This window comes from Procambarus clarkii, chromosome 81 (assembly GCF_040958095.1).
Source record: "Procambarus clarkii isolate CNS0578487 chromosome 81, FALCON_Pclarkii_2.0, whole genome shotgun sequence".
Lineage (NCBI taxonomy): Eukaryota > Metazoa > Arthropoda > Malacostraca > Decapoda > Cambaridae > Procambarus > Procambarus clarkii.
The window spans coordinates 7217713-7238029 of NC_091230.1; the positions used below are offsets into that span (position 1 = coordinate 7217713).

At 48.4% G+C, this 20317-nt stretch overlaps 1 protein-coding gene across 1 annotated transcript in view; it reads right to left on the reverse strand.

Moving 5' to 3' along the window:
* Window positions 1–20317, reverse strand: part of LOC123773112 (angiopoietin-1 receptor-like) — a 191479-nt gene that overhangs the window by 103768 nt on the left and 67394 nt on the right. Inside the window, exon 10 of the mRNA XM_069315142.1 lies at window positions 9501–9652. Within this exon, the coding sequence (XP_069171243.1) occupies window positions 9501–9652 (152 nt within the window). The remainder of the gene's footprint in view (window positions 1–9500; window positions 9653–20317) is intronic.

The following is a 20317-nucleotide window of genomic DNA, read 5'->3' on the forward strand; positions in this document are numbered from 1 at the left end:
AGAACAACTGCTCACTGCTCTTGGACACCAGCTTGCGGCTCTAGAACAACTGCTTACTGCTCTAGGACACCAGCTTGCGGCTCTAGAACAACTGCTCACTGCCCTAGAATACCAGCTTGCTGATCTAGGACACCAGCTTGCTGCTCTATGACACCTGCTTGCTGTTCTACGACACCAGCTTGTTGCTCTAGGACTCCTGTTTGATGCTCTAGGACAAAAGCTTGTTGCTCTACGACACCAGCTTGCTAACTCAAACCGAACTTGCAGGCATATACCTTGCCACTGAATTTTTTAAATACAAAGGCAGTGGACTTATATACTGTGACTCGCATAGTGCACTCCTGGCACTGAATGCACATAGTAGTGACACCCAGAAAATAGTCAGTGATATTCGAATGAATGTTTTAGCTGCTAAAGAAAACAGATTTGAGATTAAATTCCTATGGATACCATCACATGTTGGCATCTCAAGGCATGATACTGTTGATATGCTTGCTAAGACAGCCTGCAGAAAACCAGTGGTAGAAATTGATATGGGGGTTTCATTAGCAGTGACAAAGAGAATACTTAAGCAAATATCTAATGAAAATCTCACCGACCTAACAAATTCACAAAGACCTGAAAGTTGTAGCATTAAATATTATGATAGATATCGTGAGGAGACATTCACATATGGGACTAATAGAACAAGAACCCGGCAATGTGATGTTATAGTGGCCAGAATACGCCTGGGATATAGACGTATCTGGCAGCTTTCTCAAAACCCAAATGTCGAATACACAATGTGTCAACTTTGTGAAAGAGAAAACATGCACTCTCTTGAACATTATATTGTAGAATGTCCCATACTGACAGACTTTCGCCCTCCAGGGCTAAGGTATGCTGAACTCTGTAATTACTATATGAGTACTGGAACACGTGATGATATATTGGACTTGTATCCAAGATTGACCATGTAATATATCAATTATACAATGTATATATATGATGTAACTATATAACCTGAGCTTGTAAAAGCACCTTCATCACCTTCAATGATTAAGTGCTTAATTGCACACTAGTTTCTTTATCAGCTATCTCACCCTGTCAGAGTAAATGAGACAAATATATGTGAATGCATGTGTGTGTATATATGTATGTATATGTGTGTGTGTATGTATATGTATGGGTATAAAGTGTATATGGAAGCTGATCAGAATTACATTTCACCTTTGTGAATGTACATTAATGACACTATGTAAAAGACACATTAAACACTTTATGTAGGGCATACGTAAATCTGTGTATCTATGTATTTACGTATGTAGGTTAGCTTAGCATTTTAAAAGCACCGAATCACCTTCTGTGGTTGAGTGTTCAATAAACCCTTGAACTATATGTTTAACACTTCTCTAACCCTGTCCATGGAGGACAGAAGAAAATGTATATATGTTGGTTAGCATTGTAAATGTGTGGCCACGTCTGTGGTAGAAAAAAAAAAAAAAAAACACCAGATTGCTGCTCTAAAACAACTGCTTACTGCTCTAGGACCCCAGCTTGCTGATCTAAGACACCAGTTTGCTGCTCTAGGACACCAGCTTGTTGCTCTAGGACACCAGCTACTGCTCTATGACTCCAGCTTGCTGCTTTAGGACACCAGCTTTCTGCTCTAATACAACTGCTTGCTGCTTTAGGCCACCTGCTTTTTGTTTAGGACACCAGCTTGCCGCTCTAGGACACCTGATTGCTCCTCTGGAACACCAGCTTACTGCTCTAGGACACCAACTTGCTGCTTTAGGACACCTGCTTGCTGTTCTAGGACACTAGCTTGCTGCTCTAGGACACCTGCTTGCTGCTCTAGGACACCTGCTTGCTGATATAGTACACCAGCTTGTTGTTAAAGGACACCAGCTTGCTGCTCTAGGACACCAGTTTTCTGCTCTAGGACACCTGCTTGTTGCTCTAGGACACCTGCTTACTGCTCTAGGATACCTGCTTGATGATCTAGGACACATGCTTTCTGCTCTAGGACACCAGCTGGAACTCTAGGACACCTGCTGCTACTATAGGACACCAGCTTGCTGTTCTAGGACATCTGCTTGCTGTTCAAGGACACCAGCTTGCTGTTCTAGGACACCTGCTTGCTGTTCAAGGACACCAGCTATCTGCTCCAGGACACCAGCTTTCTGCTCTAGGACACCTGCTTGCTGCTCTAGGACACTTGCTTGCTAATCTAAAACAACAGCTTGCTGCTCTGGGACACCGTCTAGCTGCTCTATGAAAACAGCTTGGTGTTCTAGGACACCAGCTGCAGATCTAGGACACCTGTTTGTGGCTCTAGGACACCAGCTTGCTGGTCTAGGATACCAGTTTGTGCTCTAGGACACCAGCTTGCTGCTCTAGGACACCGGCTTGCTGCTCTAGGACATCAGCTTGCTGATCTAGAACGCCAGCTTGCTGCTCTTTGACACCAGCTAACTGCTCTAGGACACCTGCTTGCTGCTCTAGGTATCCAGCTTACTGCTCTAGGACACCAGCTTGCTGCTCTAGGACACCGGCTTGCTGCTCTAGGACATCAGCTTGCTGATCTAGAACACCAGCTTGCTGCTCTTTGACACCAGCTAACTGCTCTAGGACACCTGCTTGCTGCTCTAGGTATCCAGCTTGCTGCTCTATGACACCTGCTTTCTGCTCTAGGATACCAGCTTGCCTCTCTAGGACACCAGCTTACTGCTCTAAGACACTTGCTTACTGCTCTAGGACACCGGCTTGCTGATCTAGCACACCTGCTTGCTGCTCTCGGACACCAGCTTGCTGATCTAGGACACAAGGCCGCTGATCTAGGCCACCAGCTTGCTGCTCTAGAACACCAGCTTGCTGCTCTAGGGCTCCAGCATGCTGCTCTAGGAAACCTGCTTACTGCTCCAGGACACCTGCTTGCTGATCTATGACTCCAGCTTGCTGCTCTAGGAAACCTGGTTGCTGCTCTAGGAAACCTGCTTACTGCTCCAGGACACCTGCTTGCTGCTCTAGGACATTAGCTTGCTACTCTAGGACACCAGCTTGCAGATGTAGGACACCAGCTTACTGCTCTAGGACACTTGCCTACTGCTCTAGGACACCTACCTGCTGCTCTAGTACTCCAGCTTACTGCTCTAGGAGACCAGCTTACTGCTCTAGGACACCAGCTTGCTTCTCTAGGACACCAGGTCTCTGCTCTAATACAACTGCTTGCTGCTTTAGGCCACCTGCTTTCTGTTCTAGGACACCAGCTTGCCGCTCTAGGACACCTGATTGCTCCTCTAGAACACCAGCTTACTGCTCTAGGACACCAGCTTGCTGCTTTAGGACACCTGCTTGCTGTTCTAGGACACCTGCTTGCTAATCTAAGACAACAGCTTTCTGCTCTAGGACACCTGCTTGCTAATCTAAGACAACAGCTTTCTGCTCTAGAACACCTGCTTTCTGCTCTCGGACACCAGCTTGCTGCTCTAGGACACCAGCTTGCTGCTCTAGGACACAAGGTCGCTGCTCTAAGGCACCAGCTTGCTGCTCTAGGACACCAGCTTGCTGCTCTAGGGCACCAGCATGCTGCTCTAGGACACCAGCTTGCTGCTCTAGGACACCTGCTTGCTACTCTTGGATACCAGCTTGCTGCTCTAGGGCACCAGCATGCTGCTCTAGGGCACCAGCATGCTGCTCTAGGACACCAGCTTGCTGCTCTAGGGCACCAGCATGCTGCTCTAGGACACAAGCTTGCTGCTCTAGGACACCTGCTTGCTGCTCTTGGACACCAGCTTGCTGCTCTAGGGCACCAGCATGCTGCTCTAGGGCACCAGCATGCTGCTCTAGGACACCAGCTTGCTGCTCTTGGGCACCAGCATGCTGCTCTAGGACACCAGCTTGCTGCTCTAGGACACCAGCTTGCTGCTCTAGGACACCAGCTTGCTGCTCTAGGGCACCAGCATGCTGTTCTTGGACATCAGCTTGATGCTCTAGGCCACGTTCTTTCTTTTCTAGGACACTAGCTTACTGCTCAAGGACACCTCTTGGACACCAGATTGCTGCTCTATAATAGCAGCTTGCTGCTCCAGGACACCTGCTTGCTGCTCTTGGACACCTGTTCGCTGCTCTAGGACACCAGCTTGCTCCTCTAGTACTCCAGCTTGCTGCTTTTGGACATCAGTTTGCTGCTCTAGGACACATGTTTGCTGCTCTAGGACACCAGCTTGGTGCTCTAAGACACCAACATGTTGCTCTCGGACACTAACTTGCTGCTCTAGGACACCACCTTGCTGCTCTAGGACACCAACTTACTTCTTAGGATTCCTGCTTGCTGCTCTAGGACACCAACTTGCTGCTCTAGGACACCAATTATCAACTCTAGGACACCACCCTGCTGCTCTAGGACATCACCTCGCTGCTCTAGGACACCTGCTGGCTGCTCAAAGACACCTACTTGGTGCTCTAGGGGCTCCTGCACTTTGCTCTAAGACATCAGCTCGCTGCTCTAGGACACATGCTTGCTGCTCTCAGACACCAGCATCTTGCTCTAGGACACCTGTTCGCTGCTCTAGGACACCAGTTTGCTGCTCTAGGATATCAGCGTGCTGCTCAAGGACACCAGCTTGCTGCTCTAGGACACCAGCTTGCTGCTCTAGAACACCAGCTTGCTGCTCTAGGGCACCTGATTGCTGCTCTAGGACACCAGCGTGTTGCGCAAAAACACAGGCTTACTGCTCTAGGACACCAGCTTGCTGCTCTAGGATATCAATGTGCTGCTCAAGGACACCAGTTTGCTGCTCTAGGACACCAGCGTGCTGCGCAAAAACACAGGCTTACTGCTCTAGGACACCAGCTTGCTGCTCTAGGATATCAATGTGCTGCTCAAGGACACCAGTTTGCTGCTCTAGGACACCTGCTTGCTGCGCAAAAACACAGGCTTGCTGCTCTAGAACACCAGCTTGCTGGTCTAGGACACCAGCTTGCTCCTTTAGGACACCAGCTTCCTCCTTTAAGTCACCAGCTTGCTGCTCTAGGACACCAAGTTGCTCCTTTAGGACACTATCGTGCTGCTCTAGGACACCAGCTTGCTCCTCTAGGACACCAGCTTGCTCCTCTTGGGCACCACCTTGCTGCTCTAGGACATAGACCTGCTGCTCTAGGACACCAAGTAGCTGCTCTAGGAGAGCAGCTCGCTGCTATAGGACACTATCTTGCTGCTCTAAGACACCTACTTGCTGCTATAGGACACCAGCTTGCTGCTCTAGGACACCAAGTTGCTGCTCTAGGACACCAGAATGTTGCTCTGGGACACCAAGTTGCTGCTCTAGGACACCACCTCTGTGCTCATGGTTATCAGCTTGCGGCTCTAGGACACCATCTTGCTGCTCTAGGACATCAGTCTGCTGCTCAAGGACACCAGCTTGCTCCTATACGACACCAGCTTGCTACACTAGGACACCTGCTCGCTGCTCTAGTACACAAGCTTGCTGTTCTAGGACACCAGCTTGCTGCTCTAGGACACCAGTTTCCTGCTCTAGAACACAAGCTTGCTGTTCTAGGACACCAGCTTGCTGCTCTAGGGCACGAGATTGCTTCTCTAGGACACTAGCTTGCTGTTCTAGGACACCAGCTTGCTGCTCTAGGACACCAGCTTGATGCTCTAGGACACCAGCTTACTGCTCTAGGACACAATTTTGCTGCTCTAGGACACCAGCTTGCTCCTCTAGGACACCAGCCTAATGCTCTAGGACATAATCCTGCTGCTCTAGGACAGCAGGTTACTGCTCTTGGACACCAGCTCGCTGCTATAGGACACCGGTCGGCCGAGTGGAGAGCACGCTGGACTTGTGATCCTGTGGTCCTGGGTTCGATCCCAGGCGCCGGCGAGAAACAATAGGCAGAGTTTTTTTCACCCTATGTCACTGGTACCTAGCAATAAAAAAGGTACCTGGGTGTTAGTCAGCTGTCACGGGCTGCTTCCTGGGGGTGGAGGCTTGGTAGAGGACCTGGCCGCGGGGACACTAAAAGCCCCGAAATCATCTCAAGATAACCTCTAGGACACCAACATGCTGCTCTAGGACACCAACTTGCTGCTCTAGGACACAAACTTGCTGCTCTAGGACACCAACTTGCTGCTCTAGGACATTAACTTGCTGCTCTAGGACACCAACTTGTTGCTCTAGGACACTAGATCAAGGCTCTAGGACACCAACTTTCTGCTCTAGGACACAAACTTGCTGCTCTAGGACACTAACTTGCTGCTCTAGGACATTAACTTGCAACTCTAGGACACCAACTTGCTGCTCTAGGACACTAGATCAAGGCTCTGGGACACCAACTTGCTGCTCTAAGACACCAGCTTGCTACTCTAAGACACCTGTTCGCTGCTCTAGAACACCAATTATCAACTCTAGGACACCAACTTGCTGCTCAAGGACATCACTTCGCTGCTCTAGGACACCTGCTTGCTGCTCAAAGACACCTACTTGCTGCTCTAGGGCTCCTGCACGTTGCTCTAAGACATCAGCTCTCTTCTCTAGGGCACCTGCTCGCTGCTCTAGGACACCAGTTTGCTGCTCGAGGGCACCTGCATTCTGCTTAAGGACATCAGCACGCTGCTCTAGGACTCCACCGTGCTGCTCTAGGACACCAGATTGCTGCTCTAGGACACCAACTTGCTGCTCTAGGACATCAGCTTGCTGCTCTAGGACATCGGCTTGCTGCCCTCAGACACCAGCGTGCTGCTCTAGGATACCAAGTTGCTGCTCTAGGACACCAGATTGCTGCTCTAGGACACCATCTTGCTGCTCTAGGACACGAGCTTGCTTTTCTAGGACATCAGCTTGCTGCTCTAGAACACCAGCTTGCTGCTCTAGGACACAAACTTGCTAGTCTTGGACACCAGCTTGCTGCTCTATGACATCAGCTTGCTGCTCTAGGACACCAGCTTCCTGCTCTAGGACACCAGGTTCCTGCTCTAGGACACCAGCTTGCTGCTTTAGGATACCAGCGTTCTGCTCTAGGACATCAGCTTGCTTCTCTAGGACATCAGCTTGCTGCTCTAGGACATCAGCTTGCTGCTCTAGGACATCAGCTTGCTGCTCTAAGACATCAACTTGCTGCTCTAGGACACAAACATGCTTCTCTAGGACACGTGTTTGCTGATCTAGGACATAAGCTCGCTGCTCTGAGACCCCTGCTTGTTGTTCTAGGAAACCAGATTTCTGCTCTAGGACACCTGGTTGCTGCTCAAGGACACCATATTGCTGCTCTATGACACTTGCTTGCTGTTCTAGGACACCAGCTTGCAGCTCTAGGATACTATCATTCTGCTCTAGGACATCAGCTTGCTGCTCTACGACATCAGCTTGCTGCTCAAGGACACTATCATGCTGCTCTAGGACACCAGCTTGCTACTCTAGGAGTCCAGCTTGCTGCTCTAAGACACTATCATGCTGCTCTAGGACAGCAGCTTGCTGCTCTAGGACACTCTCATGCTGCTCTAGAACAGCAGCTTGCTGCTCTAGGACACTATCATGCTGCTCTAGGACAGCAGCTTGCTGGTCGAGGACAGCAGCTTGCTGCTCTAGGACACTATCATGCTGCTCTAGGACACCAGCTTGCTGCTCTAGGACACTATCATGCTGCTCTAGGACACCAGCTTGCTACTCTAGGAGTCCAGCTTGCTGCTCTAAGACACCAGGTTGCTGCTCTAGAAAACCAGCTTGCTGCTCTAGGACACTATCACGCTGCTCTAGGAAACCATCTTGCTGCTCTAAGACACCAACTTGCTGCTATAGGACACCAGCTTGCAGCTCAAGGACACCAGGTTGCTGTTCTAGGACACCAGGTTGCTGCTCTAGGACACCTGCTTGCTGCTGAAGGACACCAGCTGGCTGCTCTAGAACACATGCTTGCTGCTTTAGGACATCAGTTTGCTGCACTAGGACACCATCTTTCTGCTCTAGGACATCAATTTGCTGCTCTAGGACACCATCTTCATGCTCTAAGACACCATCTTTCTGCTCTAGGACATCATCTTTCTGCTCTAGGACACCAGCTTCCTGCTCTAGGATACCAGCTTGCTGCTCTATGACACCTGCTTTCTGCTCTATGACACCTGCTTTCTGTTCTAGGATAGAAATTTGCTTCTCTAGGACACCAGCTTCCTGCTCTAGGACATCATCTTTCTGCTCTAGGGCACAATCTTGCTGCTCTAGGACACCAGCTTGGTACTATAATACACCAGTTTGCTTCTCTAGGGCACGTGTTTGCTGCTCTGGGACATCAGCTTGCTGCTCTGGGACACCTGCTTGCTGCACTAGGACACAAACTTGCGGCTCTAGGACACAAACTTGCTGCTCTAGGATACCAACTTGCTGCTCTAGGACACCTGCTTGCTCTTCTAGGTCACCTGCGTGCTGCTCTAAGACACCAGCTTGCTGTTCTAAGATACTCTCATGCTGCTCTAGGACACTATCATGCTGCTCTAGGACACTCCTAGAGCTCCTGGTAACTGACACCTGGTGCCACACCTGGTGTCTCACCCCTGATGCCACACCTGGTGTCACACCTGGTGCCACACCTGGTGTCTGACACCTAGTGCCACACCTGGTGCCATACCAGGTGTCTGACATTTGTAATGTGGTCCAACAACACTGGTGATCATGGACCCGTCACGTCGAGAGGTGCAAGAAGAGATCAACAGCGGATCGATCTTTCTGAAGCCACATTGTCGCCCCTATGAGGTAAGATGGTCACAAAGTGTCGTCATTGTTGTGAGATAATTGTCAAAGCTGGGGCTGTGATCTCTAGTTGCTGATCACTGACTGGCTCTTCCTTTTGTGGCCTGAAATATCTCTTTCCTCCTTCCATAGTGAGGGTCTTGTGCTGTGATCTTGGTGTAGAACCTTCCATAGTGAGAGCCTTGTGTTGTGATCTTGGTGTAGAACCTTCCATAGTGAGGTCCTTGTGCTGTGATCTTGGTGTAGAACCTTCCATAGTGAGGACCTTGTGCTGTGATCTTGGCGAAAAAGCGAGTGACAGGTGTTTACAGCTGACGGGAACACGTGAGTGACAGTCTCGGGCTGACCTTATCCGACCCTTCATTTTCTTCTCTATGCTGAATGATATAAGAAAATAGTGGACGTCATATTATACTGTATGACCATCGCCGCCATATATATTGACAGTCTGCCAGGATGTGAGCCTTTGTCTGATTATTGACTGCTAAGGTTCATAGAGTGGTTTAGGTGCAGGATTGTATCTTAGGAATATTCCAGTCTTTACCCAGGGTCCACCAGACCTTGGTACTCACTCTTCCTGATGATAATTATCGCATTTCATTTTCTCTCCCTCTCTCTCTGTCTGTCTCTCTCTCTCTCTCGTACACACAGTCAACAGTTACTAATAATATACTCACTATATTCATCGTGAAAATATAAAAGTAATAATGAGCCTTACCATCAGCCCTAAACTATAATACTGGGTAACACAACCAGATGAGGACAACATACCCAGCAGCGTAGTGTATAAGTGATAACATGGTCCGCGTCCTTGTGTCCGTCGTCATAACCCGGGTCCCAGCCATCAAAGGTGACCCTCGCCGTGGTCCACGACACGTTGATCACTTGTGGCGGCCGACGGAGTCGTGGCAGCCCAAGATCACCTGTTGACCACACCACACCTGTCTCACTACACACACCTGTCTCACTACACACACCTGTCTCACTACACATCTGTTGTGACCACTACAGCTGTATCACTACACATCTGTTGTGACCACTACAGCTGTATCACTACACATCTGTTGTGACCACTACAGCTGTCTCACTACACACCTGTTGTGACCACCACAGCTGTCTCACTACACACCTGTTATGAGGACTTCAGCTGTCTCACTACACACCTGTTGTGACCACTACAGCTGTCTCACTACACACCTGTTGTGACCACTATAGCTGTCTCACTACACACCTGTTGTGACCACTACAGCTGTCTCACTACACACCTGATGTGACCACTACAGCTGTCTCACTACACACCTGTTATGACGACTTCAGCTGTCTCACTACACATCTGTTGTGACCACTACAGCTGTCTCACTACACATCTGTTGTGACCACTACAACTGTCTCACTACACACCTGTTGTGACCACTTCAGCTATCTCACTACACATCTGTTGTGAAAACTACAGCTGGCTCACTACACATCTGTTATGATCACTTCAGCTGTCTCACTACACATGTGTTGTGACCACTACAGCTGTCTCACTACACATCTGTTATGATCACTTCAGCTGTCTCACTACACATGTGTTGTGACCACTACAGCTGTCTCACTACACATCTGTTATGATCACTTCAGCTGTCTTACTACACATTTGTTGTGACCACTACAGCTGTCTCACTACACACACCTGTCTCACTACACACACCTGTCTCACTACACACACCTGTCTCACTACACACACCTGTCTCACTACACACACCTGTCTCATAACACAAACTTGTTTCACTACACACACCTGTCTCACTACACACACCTGCCTCACTACACACACCTGGCTCACTACACCCACCTGGCTCACTACACCCACCTGGCTCACTACACACACCTGTCTCACTACACACACCTGTCTCACTACACACACCTGTCTCACTACACACACCTGGCTCACTACACCCACCTGGCTCACTACGCACACCTGTCTCACTACACACACCTGTTTCACTACACACACCTGTCTCACTACACACACCTGCCTCACTACACACACCTGGCTCACTACACCCACCTGGCTCACTACACCCACCTGGCTCACTACACACACCTGTCTCACTACACCCACCTGGCTCACTACACACACCTGTCTCACTACACACACCTGGCTCACTACACCCACCTGGCTCACTACGCACACCTGTCTCACTACACACACCTGTCTCACTACGCACACCTGTCTCACTACACACACCTGTCTCACTACACACACCTGTCTCACTTCACACACCTGTCTCACTACACACTCCTCTGAGACCCTGTTATCCACCTCACAGGTCCTCACACCCATGGAACAGCCTCCCCCACCAGCAGAACACTCAACAAGGAGGCGATTTGAGAAGGGACAGGAGAAAGTGAGCCTCAAAGCGATGTACACTAACATAGATGGAATTACAAATAAAGCAAATGAGCTTGGAGAACGGGTACTAGAGGAAAACCCAGACATAATAGCCCTCACAGAAACAAAGATCACGAAAACGATAACAAACGCAGTGTTCCCACAGGACTATTATGTTATGAGGAAAGAGAGGGAAGGAAGAGGTGGGGGTGGTGTAGCTCTGCTGGTAAGAAATGGCTGGGATTTTGAGGAGATGGATATTCAGGGCTGTGAAGGTTTCAGTGACTACATAGTAGGTACCGTAACAAATGGAGGGGACAAAAATTATAGTCGTAGTCATATATAATCCACCACCAAATGACAGAAGACCTAGACAGGAATATGATAGAAACAACATGGCCACCATTAACATAATAGAAAGAGCAGCTTCTGTTGCTAGCAGGAATGGATCTGGACTACTAATTATGGGAGACTTCAACCATAGGAAGATAGATTGGAAGAACAGGGACCCGCATGGAGGACCAGAAACATGGAGAGCTAAGCTGCTGGACGTGGCAACAAGAAACTTTCTAAGCCAGCACATCAAAGAACCAACAAGAATGAGAGGAGAAGATGAACCAGCAATGCTTGATTTGATATTTACCCTAAATGAGTGGGATATAAGGGAAGATAAGATGGAAGCGCCCTTGGGAATGAGTGACAACAGTGTATTGAACTTTGAGTACCTGGTAGAGCTAGGACTTATCTCCCCCAAAAAAGAACTAGGAATCAAAAGGCTGGCATACCGAAAGGGGAATTATGAACAGATGAGAAGTTTCCTAAGTGAAATACCTTGGGACACAGACCTCAGAGATAAGTCTGTACAGGGTATGATGGACTATGTTACCCAAAAGTGTCAGGAGGCAGTAAACAGGTTCATCCCGGCCCAAAGTGAAAAATCCGAGAAGAAACAGAAGAATCAATGGTATAATAGGGCATGTATGGAAGCGAAGAAACTGAACAAAAGGGCGTGGAGGAACTTCCGGAATAACAGAACACCAGAAAGCAGAGAGAGATACCAGAGAACCAGGAATGAGTTCGTCAGGGTGAGAAGAGAAGCAGAGAAAAGTTTTGAAAATGATATAGCAAACAAAGCCAAGACCTAACCAAAGCTACTCCACAGTCATATCAGAAGGAAAACAACAGTGAAAGAATTATTGAAACTTCGAACAGGCGAGGACAGGTATACAGAGAATGACAGAGAGGTGTGGGAAGAACTCAGCAAGAGGTTCCAGGAGGTCTTTACAATAGAACAAGGTGAGGTCACTGCGCTAGGAGAAAGGGAGGTAAACCAGGCGGCCTTGGAAGAGTTCGAAATTACGAGAGAGGAGGTCAAGAGACACCTGCTGGATCTGGATGTTAGAAAGGCTGTTGGTCCAGATGGGATCTCACCATGGATACTGAAAGAGTGTGCAGAGGCACTTTGCTTGCCACTCTCCATAGTGTATAGTAAGTCACTGGAGACGGGAGACACACCTGAAATATAGAAGACGGCGAATGTGGTCCCAATATACAAAAAGGGCGACAGGCAAGAGGCACTGAACTACAGGCCAGTGTCCTTGACTTGTATACCATGCAAGGTGATGGAGAAGATCGTGAGAAAAAACCTGGTAACACATCTGGAGAGAAGGGACTTCGTGACAAATCGCCAACATGGGTTCAGGGAGGGTAAATCTTGCCTTACAGGCTTGATAGAATTCTACGATCAGGTGACAAAGATTAAGCAAGAAAGAGAGGGCTGGGCGGACTGCATTTTCTTGGATTGTCGGAAAGCCTTTGACACAGTATCGCATAAGAGGCTGGTACATAAGCTGGAGAGACAGGCAGGTGTAGCTGGTAAGGTGCTTCAGTGGATAAGGGAGTATCTAAGCAATAGGAAGCAGAGAGTTACGGTGAGGGGTGAGACCTCCGATTGGCGTGAAGTCACCAGTGGAGTCCCACAGGGCTCTGTACTCGGTCCTATCTTGTTTCTGATATATGTATATGATCTCCCGGAGGGTATCGGTTCATTTCTCTCAATGTTTGCGGACGATGCTAAAATTATGAGAAGGATTAAAACAGAAGAGGACTGTTTGAAGCTTCAAGAAGGCCTAGACAAGCTGAAGGAATGGTCGAACAAATGGTTGTTAGAGTTTAACCCAACCAAATGTAATGTAATGAAGATAGGTGTAGGGAGCAGGAGGCCAGATACAAGATATCATCTGGGAGAGGAAATTCTTCAGGAGTCAGAGAAGGAAAAAGACTTGGGGGTTGATATCACGCCAGACCTGTCTCCTGCAGCACATATCAAGCGGATAACATCAGCGGCATATGCCAGGCTGGCCAACATACGAACGGCATTCAGAAACTTGTGTAAAGAATCATTCAGAACTTTGTATACCACATATGGCAGGCCAATTCTGGAGTATGCAGCCCCAGCATGGAGTCCATATATAGTTAAGGATAAAACTAAACTGAAAACGGTTCAAAGGTTTGCCACCAGACTAGTACCCGAGCTGAGAGGTATGAGCTACGAGGAGAGACTACGGGAATTAAACCTCACTTCGCTGGAAGACAGAAGAGTTAGGGGGGACATGATCACCACATTCAAGATTCTGAAGGGAATTGATAGGGTAGATAAAGACAGTCTATTGTCTTTATTGTTCCCCTTGTGTTAACAAGGGGAATACGCACAAGGGGAGACAGGTGTAAACTGAGTGCCCAAATGAGCCGCAGAGATATTAGAAAGAACTTTTTTAGTGTCAGAGTGGTTGACAAATGGAATGCATTAGGAATGATGTGGTGGAGGCTGACTCCATACACAGTTTCAAGTGTAGATATGATAGAGCCCGATAGGCTCAGGAATCTGTACACCTGTTGATTGACGGTTGAGAGGCGGGACCAAAGAGCCAGAGCTCAACCCTCGCAAACACAACTAGGTGAGAACTAGGTGAGTACACACCTGTCTCACTACACACTCCTGGCTCACTACACCAACCTGGCTCACTACACCCACCTGTCTCACTACACAAACCTGTCTCACTACACCCACCTGTCTCACTACACACACCTGGCTCACTACACACACCTGGCTCACTACACACACCTGGCTCACTACACAAACCTGTCCCACTACACCTGTCTCAGTACACATCTGTTGTGACCACTACAGCTGTCTATATACACATCTGTTGTGACCACTACAGCTGTCTCATTACACATCTGTTGTGACCACTACAGCTGTCCCACTACACATCTGTTGTGACCACTACAGCTGTCTCATTACACATCTGTTGTGACCACTACAGCTGTCTCACTACACATGTGTTGTGACCACTACAGCTGTCTCACTACACATCTGTTATGATCACTTCAGCTGTCTTACTACACATTTGTTGTGACCACTACAGCTGTCTCACTACACACACCTGTCTCACTACACACACCTGTCTCACTACACACACCTGTCTCACTACACACACCTGTCTCATAACACAAACTTGTTTCACTACACACACCTGTCTCACTACACATACCTGCCTCACTACACACACCTGGCTCACTACACCCACCTGGCTCACTACACCCACCTGGCTCACTACACACACCTGTCTCACTACACACACCTGTCTCACTACACACACCTGTCTCACTACACACACCTGGCTCACTACACCCACCTGGCTCACTACGCACACCTGTCTCACTACACACACCTGTCTCACTACACACACCTGTCTCACTACACACACCTGTCTCACTACACACTCCTCTGAGACCCTGTTATCCACCTCACAGGTCCTCACACCCATGGAACAGCCTCCCCCACCAGCAGAACACTCACCAAGGAGGCGATTTGAGAAGGGACAGGAGAAAGTGAGCCTCAAAGCGATGTACACTAACATAGATGGAATTACAAATAAAGCAAATGAGCTTGGAGAACGGGTACTAGAGGAAAACCCAGACATAATAGCCCTCACAGAAACAAAGATCACGAAAACGATAACAAACGCAGTGTTCCCACAGGACTATTATGTTATGAGGAAAGAGAGGGAAGGAAGAGGTGGGGGTGGTGTAGCTCTGCTGGTAAGAAATGGCTGGGATTTTGAGGAGATGGATATTCAGGGCTGTGAAGGTTTCAGTGACTACATAGTAGGTACCGTAACAAATGGAGGGGACAAAAATTATAGTCGTAGTCATATATAATCCACCACCAAATGACAGAAGACCTAGACAGGAATATGATAGAAACAACATGGCCACCATTAACATAATAGAAAGAGCAGCTTCTGTTGCTAGCAGGAATGGATCTGGACTACTAATTATGGGAGACTTCAACCATAGGAAGATAGATTGGAAGAACAGGGACCCGCATGGAGGACCAGAAACATGGAGAGCTAAGCTGCTGGACGTGGCAACAAGAAACTTTCTAAGCCAGCACATCAAAGAACCAACAAGAATGAGAGGAGAAGATGAACCAGCAATGCTTGATTTGATATTTACCCTAAATGAGTGGGATATAAGGGAAGATAAGATGGAAGCGCCCTTGGGAATGAGTGACAACAGTGTATTGAACTTTGAGTACCTGGTAGAGCTAGGACTTATCTCCCCCAAAAAAGAACTAGGAATCAAAAGGCTGGCATACCGAAAGGGGAATTATGAACAGATGAGAAGTTTCCTAAGTGAAATACCTTGGGACACAGACCTCAGAGATAAGTCTGTACAGGGTATGATGGACTATGTTACCCAAAAGTGTCAGGAGGCAGTAAACAGGTTCATCCCGGCCCAAAGTGAAAAATCCGAGAAGAAACAGAAGAATCAATGGTATAATAGGGCATGTATGGAAGCGAAGAAACTGAACAAAAGGGCGTGGAGGAACTTCCGGAATAACAGAACACCAGAAAGCAGAGAGAGATACCAGAGAACCAGGAATGAGTTCGTCAGGGTGAGAAGAGAAGCAGATAAAAGTTTTGAAAATGATATAGCAAACAAAGCCAAGACCTAACCAAAGCTACTCCACAGTCATATCAGAAGGAAAACAACAGTGAAAGAATTATTGAAACTTCGAACAGGCGAGGACAGGTATACAGAGAATGACAGAGAGGTGTGGGAAGAACTCAGCAAGAGGTTCCAGGAGGTCTTTACAATAGAACAAGGTGAGGTCACTGCGCTAGGAGAAAGGGAGGTAAACCAGGCGGCCTTGGAAGAGTTCGAAATTACGAGAGAGGAGGTCAAGAGACACCTGCTGGATCTGGATGTTAGAAAGGCTGTTGGTCCAGATGGGATCTCACCATGGATACTGAAAGAGTGTGCAGAGGCACTTTGCTTGCCACTCTCCATAGTGTATAGTAAGTCACTGGAGACGGGAGACACACCAGAAATATAGAAGACGGCGAATGTGGTCCCAATATACAAAAAGGGCGACAGGCAAGAGGCACTGAACTACAGGCCAGTGTCCTTGACTTGTATACCATGCAAGGTGATGGAGAAGATCGTGAGAAAAAACCTGGTAACACATCTGGAGAGAAGGGACTTCGTGACAAATCGCCAACATGGGTTCAGGGAGGGTAAATCTTGCCTTACAGGCTTGATAGAATTCTACGATCAGGTGACAAAGATTAAGCAAGAAAGAGAGGGCTGGGCGGACTGCATTTTCTTGGATTGTCGGAAAGCCTTTGACACAGTATCGCATAAGAGGCTGGTACATAAGCTGGAGAGACAGGCAGGTGTAGCTGGTAAGGTGCTTCAGTGGATAAGGGAGTATCTAAGCAATAGGAAGCAGAGAGTTACGGTGAGGGGTGAGACCTCCGATTGGCGTGAAGTCACCAGTGGAGTCCCACAGGGCTCTGTACTCGGTCCTATCTTGTTTCTGATATATGTATATGATCTCCCGGAGGGTATCGGTTCATTTCTCTCAATGTTTGCGGACGATGCTAAAATTATGAGAAGGATTAAAACAGAAGAGGACTGTTTGAAGCTTCAAGAAGGCCTAGACAAGCTGAAGGAATGGTCGAACAAATGGTTGTTAGAGTTTAACCCAACCAAATGTAATGTAATGAAGATAGGTGTAGGGAGCAGGAGGCCAGATACAAGATATCATCTGGGAGAGGAAATTCTTCAGGAGTCAGAGAAGGAAAAAGACTTGGGGGTTGATATCATGCCAGACCTGTCTCCTGCAGCACATATCAAGCGGATAACATCAGCGGCATATGCCAGGCTGGCCAACATACGAACGGCATTCAGAAACTTGTGTAAAGAATCATTCAGAACTTTGTATACCACATATGGCAGGCCAATCCTGGAGTATGCAGCCCCAGCATGGAGTCCATATATAGTCAAGGATAAAACTAAACTGAAAACGGTTCAAAGGTTTGCCACCAGACTAGTACCCGAGCTGAGAGGTATGAGCTACGAGGAGAGACTACGGGAATTAAACCTCACTTCGCTGGAAGACAGAAGAGTTAGGGGGGACATGATCACCACATCCAAGATTCTGAAGGGAATTGATAGGGTAGATAAAGACAGTCTATTGTCTTTATTGTTCCCCTTGTGTTAACAAGGGGAACACGCACAAGGGGAGACAGGTGTAAACTGAGTGCCCAAATGAGCCGCAGAGATATTAGAAAGAACTTTTTTAGTGTCAGAGTGGTTGACAAATGGAATGCATTAGGAATGATGTGGTGGAGGCTGACTCCATACACAGTTTCAAGTGTAGATATGATAGAGCCCGATAGGCTCAGGAATCTGTACACCTGTTGATTGACGGTTGAGAGGCGGGACCAAAGAGCCAGAGCTCAACCCTCGCAAACACAACTAGGTGAGAACTAGGTGAGTACACACCTGTCTCACTACACACTCCTGGCTCACTACACCAACCTGGCTCACTACACCCACCTGTCTCACTACACAAACCTGTCTCACTACACCCACCTGTCTCACTACACACACCTGGCTCACTACACACACCTGGCTCACTACACACACCTGGCTCACTACACAAACCTGTCCCACTACACCTGTCTCAGTACACATCTGTTGTGACCACTACAGCTGTCTATATACACATCTGTTGTGACCACTACAGCTGTCTCATTACACATCTGTTGTGACCACTACAGCTGTCCCACTACACATCTGTTGTGACCACTACAGCTGTCTCATTACACATCTGTTGTGACCACTACAGCTGTCTCACTACACATGTGTTGTGACCACTACAGCTGTCTCACTACACATCTGTTGTGCCCACTACAGCTGTTTCACTACACACACACACCTGTCTCACTACACACACCCGTCTCACTACACAAACCTGTCTCACTACACAAACCTCTCTCACTACACACACCTGTTGTGACCACTACACCTGTCTCAATACACATCTGTTGTGACCACTACAGCTGTCTCACTACACATCTGTTGTAATCACTACCGGTTTCTCAATACTCACCTGATGTGAAAAATAAACACCTGTTGTAAATACTTCACTTTCTCATTACACTCACCCCTCACTACACACACGCAAGCGCACACACGTGCACACACATGGTCACACACATGCACACACGCCACGAGCGTAGCTCTCCTCCAGAAATTACACTCAGGTAATTGACTCACGCGCGCACGCATGCACGCACACACAACAATCAATTGATTGACAGTTGAAAGGCAGGACCAGAGCCTGAGTCATAAAGCCAGAACTCAATCCCCGCAAGCACAACTAGGTGAGTACAACTAGGTGAGCACACACACATACACACACACACAAAAAAAAAATGTTGAAAAGGTTTTCAGGCTTAGAAAGTACAACAAGGACAGAGACCAAATGATAAAGGTGGTATTCATGAGCAAAATCGCGAAAGAGGAACTGTTAGAAAGGAAGTGCTGTCTAGCAAATGTAGAGAAGTTCAAAAGAGTATTCCTGCAGAGGGATATGACAAGGGAAGAGAGAAAACAGGCAGCATACGCGAGGAAGGAGCGCAGGGAGAGAGAAAGGAATCGGGGAGACACAACCCCGATCCCTACAATCCCAGAGGGGAATGGGGAACCCTCCTCAAACAGTGCACTAGCCACAGGGAGTGCGGCACCACCCCCACATTCTACCCAACAGACACCCTACCTGCCCCAACTCCTGTCCGCCTCCCACTAAGTACCCACCTAAGGCACCCTCCCCCCACCCACCCATCTCCTCCCACTCACCCCCCTCCTCCCACTCCCCCCTCCCCCCAGGACCTCCCTTCTCCCCAATCCCCCAAGCCCTCCCTTCTCGCACATGCCCTCCTGTCTCTCCCACCCACAAGCCCTCCGTTCTCCCCCGCTCCCCTATGCCCCCCACTCTCCCCCACCCCACCTAAGCCTTCCACTCTCCACCACTCCCCCTCCCCCCCCACCCTCCAAGCCCTTCCTCCTCCACCATTCTCCCCGTACCAGATCCTCCCAGCTCCCGCTCACCCCAGACCCCACAGGTCACCCCCAGAGGGGAAGCAGAAGAGAGTCAGTTTCAGGGCAATGTACTCGAACATAGATGGGATCACAAGCAAGGCAAGTGAACTAAGGGAAAGAGCACAAGAAGTGAACCCAGATGTAATTGGACTCACTGAAACAAAACTCTCTGGAATCATAATGAATGCCGTGTTTCCCCAGGAGTACACAGTAATAAGGAAAGAGAGGGAAGGTAGGGGAGGAGGTGGAGTGGCCCTACTCATGAGAAAGGAATGGAATTTTAAGGAGATGGCTATCCCGGGCTGTGAGGGTTTCAGAGACTACATAGCAGGCACCATGACAATGGGAGGACCAAGGATAGTAGTAGCAGTAATATATAACCCTCCACCAAATGACAGAAGACCCAGTCAAGAGTACGAAAACAACAACATGGCAGTTAACACTATAATTGAGAGGGCAGCCTCTGCTGCCTGTAGGAATAGATCCCACCTGCTCATCATGGGGGACTTCAATCACGGAAGGATTGATTGGGAGAACAACGAACCGCATGGAGGCGAGGATACGTGGAGAGCCAAACTACTGGAGGTGGTGACTAGAAATTTCTTAACCCAGCATGTCAGAGAACACACAAGGATGAGAGAAAGTGACGAACCAGCGAGACTCGACCTGGTCTTCACCCTGAACGACTCTGACATAAGAGAAATCAGTTTTGAGGAGGAATGAGCGACCACAGTGTATTGGTGTTTGAGTA